Here is a 10,213-nt window from a genome sequence, read left to right as displayed (position 1 = left end):
AAAGAACATATATTTTTCCAGGGAAAGTTACCATTCAGAACAGATCATTTGTAATTTCTAACCGTTGGCTGCTCTTGTATTGTCGGCTATAAGACTATGTCGGCTTTTATAACTTCGGTCATTTTTTCGTCCCTTTAATTCACCGGGTTAAATGTTCATTGTTCATTTACGAAAAATTCTTTCTTTTACGGTAATCAAAATTTTGCATCACGAGTGAATAATCTTGACGTGAAATTAGATACCGTCAACTCACTCTAACTCGACTTCTATTGTTCGAATCTCTCTGTAATTCGAACTAAAATATTGGTCCAAAGGGGCTTAGAAAGTGGCTTAAATAAATTACTCTTTACAAAATAAAATTTTTGGACCCGTGAAGATCGAATTAGAGAGAGTCAATTGAGTCTCCGAATAACAGATAAAAACTAAAACAAACACTACACAATTATTTCAAACGAAAAACAAGTCAAGGTATAGATAGATCAAGTGGAATTAAAAGTTTATATCTTATATACAGAAGTAGATTCAACATAAAGGTTAAATCATAAAACTTTCAAGTTGCCACGTATAAAAATGAGCAGTTTTATATTTTGATGCTCTGAGGAAGCGGTGATAGAAAAAACCATACCAAAGAACTACATAATGTGAAAGTTATTGGACCCTCCCCGTTGAGGAGGTCCATTTCCGTTCCAAGGGGGTAAGGTTTGAAATGCAGTGGAATTCCATAAGGGTAGGCGAAAATCCGTCAAAAAGAAGGGGAAATTCCAAAGCGGATAGTGATTGAAAATTTGTAAAAATTCGGAATTCCAGAGGGGTATGATCCTAAAATTGCCTGGAATTCCAAGGGGGTAGGTCACAAAAGGTTGGAGCTCCTCAACAGGGGGTGTACGGTTTTTTTCTGGAAAAGCCCATTGAAGGAAACCAGCATTAAAACTTAAAACTTAGAAGAACGTTGGGCAGTGGCGGTGGCGGTGGCGCCCTAACAACAAAACAATCGGAAGGGCGGGTCATCGACAGAGACTGGGTATTAAAAACATTACTGAATATAATAACATACATCATTAAACTACGTCACTTAATTACATACAATAAATTATTAATTTCTTAAAATGTTCTTATAAAAAACAACGATATCTTGAAAGGTAAAAGTTTAAAAAGAAAACAAAGGGACAAACTAGACATAGATCTTATCGGAGTTTTTGATTTTTCTAAAAACGCCATGCATTGTGGGATTGCTTCGGGGGTATTACAATAGAAATCTCTTAGGAATTCCTGGAGGGAATTCTATTGTTATACCCCCGAAACAATCCAACAATGCATCGCTGTTTTAGAAAAACAAAAACTCCGATAAGGTTTATTGAAAACGAGTTGGCAGGTCAAATCAAGATCCATAATTCGCGAGTTATATTTTGTGATTTATGCGTTGTTACGTCATTCCGAATTTGGAATAACATCACTCCCAAAGAATAAATCTGTGAATAACTCGTCATGTTATTTCTAAGAATATTTCTCAGTGTTGATATTCTTAGTAATAAGATGAGTTAGCATGCTTATGATGTGAAAAGTATTGAAAACGTCCAAAAATCAATTAAACTCAATTAAACGATGGAAGCTTTCGACTCTTGACACGACTAGAGCATAGTCTAGGTATTTCGCTGAAAAGTTCAATTACAACTTTACGTTTGGGTATTACCACTGACTTTTATATACCCTGGACCAAGTTTCTCATTCCCAGTCAAGCAAAATCTTTGATATATAGATCTACTTTCCCTCGAAAACTTTTGATAATATAGCGCCGTTAGACGTTAATTCTTAATGGCTTCTTTACGGGTACCAATTCAAAAAAACTTCGATCAAAGAAGGCAGGTATAGCTTGGTCCAGGGATATATAAAGGTCAGTGGGTATTGCACATGACGAAAACGATCTAAATAGAAAGACGAACGTTTCACAAATGTTCATTACCATCATCTTACATACCGGGTACCAGTTTTGTCCAATTTCAACAATTTCCCTAACCGTTGCTTCGTGGTTGAGGTTTTAGGCTTCTTTTTTATTGGTGCTTTTGAACTCGGCCCCAGTCCTCCAACAAGGTTTGATTTGACGCTTTTCTGTCTCCCATCTAAAAGAGATTGAGGAAAAATGCGTTAGAGCTATCAGAAGGATGTGGTGATACAGTGTTTAGTCTCTTGGTAAACTTTACACTAAAAAACTCACGAAAAGTAAGAGAGCCGCTCAATGGGTAAACCTTAAAGTAAAAAAAGTTTGGAGCAAGAGGGTAAAGTACAGTCTCTTTAACTCGAACATCTATAACTCGAATGTCTTGAATGTCAAGTTTCCTAGTCCCTTCAGTTAAAAATGTCTTATAAACCTTACTCCATAACTCGAGAAAAGTCTCCGTGCGTGTTCCAGTTATGATGGAGAGTTATATTAGTTCTAAGGTCTTTTCCCTCACCCCATGCGAAGGTTACTCGAATGACTCGACGTTTGTTATAAAATGATGAACTTATATACTGGAGCTCCGGGTAACTTTTCGCACTAATTGAGTCTCTCTAAGGTCTAGTCCGGTCTGCACATACCCATTATTCTGCAACCCTAGTCACCCTCTCCGCTGGGCCTGTAAATAGCGAGTTTATGTATTCGAGATAAATCGAGGGGGACGGTATAAAGCAAAGCTGACACAGGACCGAAATCACCGTCCACTTTGCTCGATGACGGTAAAAACACCAAGATATCGTCGTCTGTTTAGGTGAGCAAAGGCGATATAGAGCCGTACATGAACTATCGACTTTGTTTTGTATCGATTTCACTTACCGTCGCCCTCGATATCCTCCGATACATAAACTCGGTAATGATCAAAGGAGTGGGGAGAGGAACGTTCAAAGGATGGGATGACTGTTGGTTGGGTTTCAGTGTTTAGGTCAATCTGAAGGAAACTTATTTTACGGCATTTTTATAATACTCAGAAGAATTGTAAAAAAACTAGGTATATGAAATGATATAATCTGCTTAAGATATAAAATAGCATACACTTACCGCTGGTCGAAGAAGTGCTTCTATTTCTTTGAGCCGGTTTCTTTGAAGAAAGAATATAATAAAAAAGTGCTTTTAGTTTGGATTCATTTGTAAACTTCAACATGTAAAAATATGATTTTCGTTATCAAACTATACAATGGCTATCACTGGTCCCAGCACTGCTCTCTAACTATTTGACTGGATCGGATTTCTCATATAAAAGAAAGCGTGTCCAGTTTTAGAGCTCACTAGTCCGCAATCTTGTTTTCAAATTTTGTAAACAACAGCGCAATTCAAATGTTTTGAAATTCGAACGTTCGAAACTCCAAGGTAAAATAGAATGCATCATGGCGGACTAGTCGACTTCAAAACTGGACACACTTTCACGGAAAATCTTTAAACAGTTAGCCTATCTAGTTTGTAAAAGAATATGATATCTGTGATTTCCATGCATGAACATAGAGAGCTTAAAATTGAGACCAGAATTGACAATACAAGGCAGCAAAATCAAAAAAAAACTTTATTTTTTTCCTTTTCACTAGAATTTTTTTAAGTAGTCACAGAATAGAAGAAAAAGTCTTGAAAAATATTTCTGGACAGAAAGTGAGACACTTATTTTAAGAGTTTGGAAATTTACTTTAACATCTTCATCAGGTGCAAAGAAAGGGTCGAAGTCATCTTCTTTTAGTTTCTTTATCGTTGTCATCGTTGTTGCTGATGTTGATGAAGCTGAAGGTGTCACTCCTGACGGTTTGCGGGCTAAAGAAATATTAAAATATTTTCATGATTCAATAGCGAGCTTATGTCGCCGTTGACAAATCAAGTCCACGGTTTGCGGACTAAAGAAATAAAATGTTTACATGATTCAATAGCGAGCTTATGTCGCCGTTGACAAATAAAAAGGTCCAAACTCAAAATTATTGCCTGAGAAAACTAAGAATTTTTCTGTTTATCTGAGCATAAATTTTGAGATTGACCCTGTTTCATGTAGATGGGACCCTCCTCACCATACAAAATGGGCCAATCTCAAATTTAAGGCTAGCTAGACAGAAAAACTCTTGGCTTTCTCCGACAGTAACTTTGTGATTGGCCCTTTTGATTTGTCAACGGCGATGTATTCGTCGAAGGAGATGGTATAAAGCAAAGTTTACATTTCACCAAAATCGCCGCCCATTTTGCTCGACGACGGCAAAAACACCAAAATACAGTCTATTAAGGTGAGCAAAGGCGATATTTATATTCGACTTTGTTTTACGTCGACTTCACTTACCTCCACCCTCGATATCATCCGATACATAAACTCGGTAATAAATTACTGAGAGTCGCAACCTTCTCATTAAGAGGCAGGTACCCAGCTGGTACCCAGCGGGCACACAACGTTGTTTCAACGTTCGTTTAATGTTTACAACGTCCATATAACGCTAAATGAATGTTGAAGGAATGTTGTGTGCTAGCAGGTACACAAGTCTCGTCTAACTAGTGGTACAAATACGGTTTTTTTTTTAATTTAGAAGAATAACGTTTATAAGTATGCTGAGATTTGGGCTCGATAACAATACATCCATTATTACAGAACAATAGAAATTGGTTATGCCCGGCCTCAGGTCAAATGAATTCTATGCTTAAAAAAAATAACGTGTAATAATGCCATATGCGTCCCTGACAATTTATTTTTTCAAAATTTTTTCGACCAGGACTAAACCAACATTTTTGAGAGATTTCCAACCTTCCCATTTTATTTTACTGTCCCCGACCACAGATATCATATATAAAACACTAGATAGAGCTACTCTGCATTTCCCAAGCAACGACAGGTGAAGCAAAACAATGCGCCATCTTTGCAGAAAGTAGGTCACAGTTTGGTACCGGAAAATTCAACCAGGCAAAGAAACCTGAATGGCGCCAAGCGACGAGGCGACAGATAGGCTTGATCGATCAAATTGCCGGCACCGAACTACTTTCTCCTTATCAAAGATGGCGGATTATTTTGATTCAAAAAGTGACAGAGTAGCTCTATCTAGTGTTTTATATAAGACATATGTGTCCCCGACAGTCCATAAGGGTACCAATGAGTTCGTTATCAGACATACTGCGTTTCCTTTTGGGTGGTTTTCGGTTATTTGGGTTCCAAGAGAAATCGTCCCCGTATAATTCGCTATCAACGTCAACTCGTGGATACACTGAAGTAAAAGAAAGAAATTATATATCAGTAAAGATATGAAAAGAAGCTCGTCCCCGTGTATCCCTAGTCTTATTTACGTCACTTATGGACTTCAGAAAACTATTGTATTGTAAGCGATGGCCAAGTGGTCAAAGGCGTCATCGTCTTAAACCAGGGCTCCGCGGTTCGAATCCCTGCTCCTTCCAATATTCTGTTCAGTTCATAGATAGCCAAGCCAGCTGGCCGTGGACCCCGTGAAAACAATGACTGCCTAAAAGTCCTAAATTACTGGGCTATCCACGTAAAATATCGATTCTATTCTATCTATTTAAGCATCAAAAAGACAAAATACGCGAGGAACGGGTATGCCGAAAAAATTCAAATTTATAACCAGTTGAAAAATCCGATTTCGTTTTGGAATAATAAACATCAATATTGTGAGAAAACAATCTAAAAAACAGGAACAGTCACAATTATTAAAAAAAGTAAACCCAACTTCTACACCAATCTGAAAAAGCCTTGAGAAAGATATCACATTACAGTTTTGAGACAAAAAAAGGAAACATCCAAAAGAAATATCAAACCGAAAACGGCGTCTTCATAATATTTGTTGGGGGGGGGGTTAGACCTGCTGTCCTGGGGGTCAAAAACCAAAATGTTCGGTTGGCAAATCTCCAAGAAATTATTATCTCCTCCATTCCCAATAATCAATTTTTTTCTGGAAGAGGCCACTACAATATCAAAACTAAAAAATTCAAAAGAGAGTTATCAAACCGAAATCGGCGTCTTCATAATAATTGTCTTCATCTTCTTCTTCTCCTTCGTCCTCACTAATCGGGTTGTAATCGTAATCCGAATCGGATTGACTTGACCGATGTTTGTTTTGACGTTCAGGTTTACCTGGCAATGACAACGGTAAATCGGATTATAGGGATTATAATTCTCATTTATCGGGGTGTAATCACTGACCTTTATATACCCTGGTCCAAGTTTCTCATTCCCAGTCAAGCAAAATCTTTGATCGGAGTTTTTTGAAAAGTGGTACCCTAATGGCGGCACTACTAAATAGCGGTGTAAATGCATCGAGAGCACTAGGTCTACTTTCCCTCAAATATTTTTGATGCTGTGGCGCCGTTAGACGTTAATTCTTAATATTGCGATGGCTTCTTCCAATCAAAGATGGCGGATATAGATTGGTCCAGGGATATATATATAAAGGTCAGTGGGTGTAATAGGTATTGAACAAATAAGGCAGATGTTTCTTAATATGCCGTTCGGGTTTTCTTGAATCAAAATATGAAAATATGATTATTGGGGAAACTTTTTCATATACCACCGGGATAAGAAAAAACGGGATTGCTTTGATCGAAGCTTTTTGACGTTTTCATACCTTATTGGAACTAATTTTCGCGGGAACTAATTTTCGCGGTCGAAAAAAAATATCCGAAAAAATGCATTTCGCGGGTTTTAATTTTCGCGGTTTTTTCCATACTGGAATTTTCGCGGGTTTTAATTTTCGCGGTTATGCCTTTTTATGGACAATTCTTTTCATTTTCCTAGGGGTTTTTCAAATTTTTCGATAAAATTGGAAAAAATTGTATTTCGCGGGAATTAATTTTCGCGATTTTGACAAAAAACCGCGAAAAACGCTAAAATTAGAACCCGCGAAAATTAGTTCCAATAAATGTGGATATAGTCGAAAAAAATGACTTCTCAGGGAAAAATCTTTCAGCACGAAAGTGAAAAAAGACCTTTGCATTGTGAGAAGGAAAGTGTAAACAGACCTTTAAGCTTGGTGAAGAAAGGGAAAACAGAACTTTAAGTCTGTCAATTAAAATGTAAACAAACTCGAAAAGTGAAAATAACAGACCTTTAGGTTTTGGAAGGAAATCGAAGACTCGGGAAGTGTTTCGAAGGAAAGTGTAAACAGATCTTTAGGTTTTGGAAGGAAATCGATGACTTGAAAAGCGTTTCGAAGAAAAGTGTAAACAGACCTTTAGGCTTGGGAAGGAAATCAATGACGTAACCATCGTTATCTTCGACCTCTTCCTCTTCTTCCTCAAGTTCCGTTGAATGTTCAAAAAGTTCTTCGCTATCCCCATTCCCCTGAAATGAAAGGAAAAAGTTGATTAGAAAGAGTTACACAAGTGTAAATCTACTCGGATTAACTCGATTGATTTTCTATAGGAAGGTGTAGAAAAAGTGCAGCATGCTATTAAAAAAGGCATAGCTCAGAATATGGCATTACAACAGATTTGGACCGAAAAGATATCTCCCGTCTCCCAAAAATGAGACTGGGATAGATTAGGATGGACTCGGTTGAAATTTTCAGAAACATTTTACCTGAAAGTTTAGAAGCTAACTTAAATTTCGAAAAAAAATACCACTAAAAGTTTCAGATAAAAATAGATCTTCGAAAAATTAACTTCACTCACAAAGTTGTTACTCGGATTAACTCGATCTTGTTGGTCCGGGTTGAAAGAAACAGGGCGTACAGTGATATCGTTCCCTTCTTCTTCTTTGGGCGTGAAATAAAGAGAGTTTCCGCCACCGCCACCGCCACCGGGCGTCGTGTTGTTGGAAAGGGCGGATGAGAAAATATCTTTCTTTGCAGCTTCGATCTCCTTCCTACCATTGGGGACGAAAAATCAGTTAAAATGAGCATTTTTTTTGAAGTTGAATTTGTAATAGTCGAACGTGCGCAACGCACTGGGCTCAACTTCAGTGGCTTCAAATTATTCATAAGCCCAATTGTAGACCCCCAGATATTCACCCAAGGAACAAGTGTGCCAAATTTCAGCCAAATCCAACCATTTTTGAGGCCTGTAGGCTCTGCTCTAAAGTTTTAGCCTCGTTTTGGCGGAAAACTCGTCCCCAGGCCCCAAAAATCAAGATTTTTGAAAAATGAAAAAAAAGTCTTCCAGATATTCACCCAAGGAACAAGTGTGCCAAATTTCAGCTAAATACAACAATTTTTAAAGTCTCCAGGCTGCCACAAAGTTTTAGCCTCGTTTTGGCGAAAAACTCGTCCCCAGGCCCCAAAAATCAAAATTTTCAAAAAATGAAAAAAACACCCCCAGATATTCACCCAAGGAACAAGTGTGCCAAATTTCAGCCAAATCCAAGCATTTTTGAAGTCTCCAGGCTGCCCTAAAGTTTTTGTGACAGACAGACAGACACACACACACACAGACAGACAGACATTGTCAGATTGTAGCTCAACTGAAGTTGAGAACTACAGCAGTGTTTTTTATACAGAAAATGAACAGCACACGGCAAACTTTGCCAAATTTTCCATAACCTTGTTGGATTTCGAGATTTCGGAAAGAACTGTTTACATACAAGTATAGGTCCTCCTTCTTCTAAGTCTTTTCCAGGAATTCATGATATGCACCACTGCGATGTCTTCTGACATTACATCATGGACCCAACAGCTGATTGGTTGTAGGTGACGTAAAATCAGTCAATACGTCACTTTCAACCAATCAGCTGTTGAGTCCACGGAAGACATTGCAATGGCGCATATCATGAATACAAACACAATCTGAATTACGATTTCACTGATTTCAATCATGGGATCGGTTTATACGATTCCCGGGGGGGGGGTTACTTAGACGAATGAAGGGTACGTGTAATGAAGGGTATGTGTCGCCCTTAATGGTGTCTTTTTTGAGACCTTAAAGTTCCTGTAAGGGACCAGAAAATTAAATTTCAGTCCCACTAAGGGCCAGAAAAATAGGAAAATTTCTACTTTTTGCTCCTTCAAAGTCAAATTAGTCCCAATAAGGGTCGTAAAATTCCTGCTAAAGGTCAGAGGGTTGAAAGTCGGGCGGCACATACCCGTCAGCTCGCAACCCTAGTACACCCCCCTCCGGATAAGATTCAATAAAGATGGCGAATAAAGGAACTTACTTTAAATCGAGTGGATTCTTTTTGTGTAGACGAGCCACAGGGATAGGTAGACGATCTTCAAGTGTTAAATCTTCCGTAGAGCTCGAAAAACCCTCTGTTTTGATTTCATTGTCATTATTTTTGGAGGGTTGAGATACTGAAAAGAACAAATACGAAATACACGATTTTTTATATAAGAACAAACTATATAAGAACGATGGCCAAAATATTAAGAACATTTTAAGGCTTTGTGGACTCTAAAACACCTGAATTCCTAGGAAAATGAACAACAAAACTCAGAAAGTAGTGAAATAAGAACATGCTAAGAAAATTTTTAGGCTTAAACTGGTGGAGAGTCTTTATTTAAGACGCTCACTATTTGTATTATGTATTGCTCGCTGCTCGCAGTTTGAGCACTCTTGTGACTCCACAATGCAATCCACAAAATGTGTAACCGTACATCCTGTGCCCAAGTTCAGGAGTTGCCATAAAGCCATTATGGTAATTACCGGGAGGGCACATTGCTCCACATTAGGCTTAAACTAAAAAAGTTAAGAACATCCAGAGGCTTCGAAAAGTTTGGATGTTCTTATGAAAAAAAACGTGTACTGTAGTCTAAGTATTTAGGTAAAAAGGTTTTCGTGAGGTATTAAAGTGGCAATCTCTGTTTTCATTCACAATCGTGAAAAGACTTCCGAACGAGTAACCATTTCATATAATTTAGCGGCATGCGTATCGTGTACTGCTCGGCCGAAAGTTATCCCCGCCTTGTGTTTATGAGTTTTAGAAACTTGATTAGTAAATTTTATCTAAGAGATCTTCAAATTTCATTAAATTTGAATTAAAAGTTTGAATGGCTAGAGGTTAATACAATCATTGGGTTTCTTAACCTTTTATTGAAGAAACAGTACCCTAAATTTGGGGTAACTCTTGGACCGGAATTTTGAAAACACCCTCTATATGAAAACATATCAGAGAGGATGGATGTAGCCTCCAAATGAAAACGTCAGGGTTCACTTAGTAAGCAAGACAAAAGTTGAGTGTTAAAAAAAATATTCGACTTTTTATTAGCTTCAAATATATTTTACTTACGAGAAAGTTTTAATTTAATTCCAGTTGTCGGTTTGCTATAAAGAGAAAGAAAAATAGTG

General features: G+C 37.7%; 1 protein-coding gene across 1 annotated transcript; it reads right to left on the bottom strand.

The window, feature by feature from the left end:
* Window positions 1-1,604: 1,604 nt before the first annotated feature.
* On the bottom strand, window positions 1,605-9,559 carry LOC136805100 (uncharacterized). Its single transcript, XM_067061662.1, has 9 exons — window positions 9,523-9,559; window positions 9,084-9,219; window positions 7,607-7,799; window positions 7,166-7,277; window positions 5,946-6,071; window positions 5,101-5,190; window positions 3,648-3,769; window positions 3,032-3,071; window positions 1,605-2,117 (listed from the first exon to the last, which is right to left on the bottom strand). Exons 1-9 carry the CDS (start codon window positions 9,557-9,559, stop codon window positions 1,963-1,965), a joined length of 1,011 nt encoding a protein of 336 aa, XP_066917763.1. The 3' UTR covers window positions 1,605-1,962.
* Window positions 9,560-10,213: the final 654 nt, after the last annotated feature.

The sequence above is a fragment of the Clytia hemisphaerica genome, unplaced genomic scaffold, assembly GCF_902728285.1.
Source record: "Clytia hemisphaerica strain Z4C2 unplaced genomic scaffold, Clytia hemisphaerica genome assembly, whole genome shotgun sequence".
In the NCBI taxonomy this organism is placed as follows: domain Eukaryota; kingdom Metazoa; phylum Cnidaria; class Hydrozoa; order Leptothecata; family Clytiidae; genus Clytia; species Clytia hemisphaerica.
This window is presented reverse-complemented; position numbering and strand designations above follow the sequence as displayed.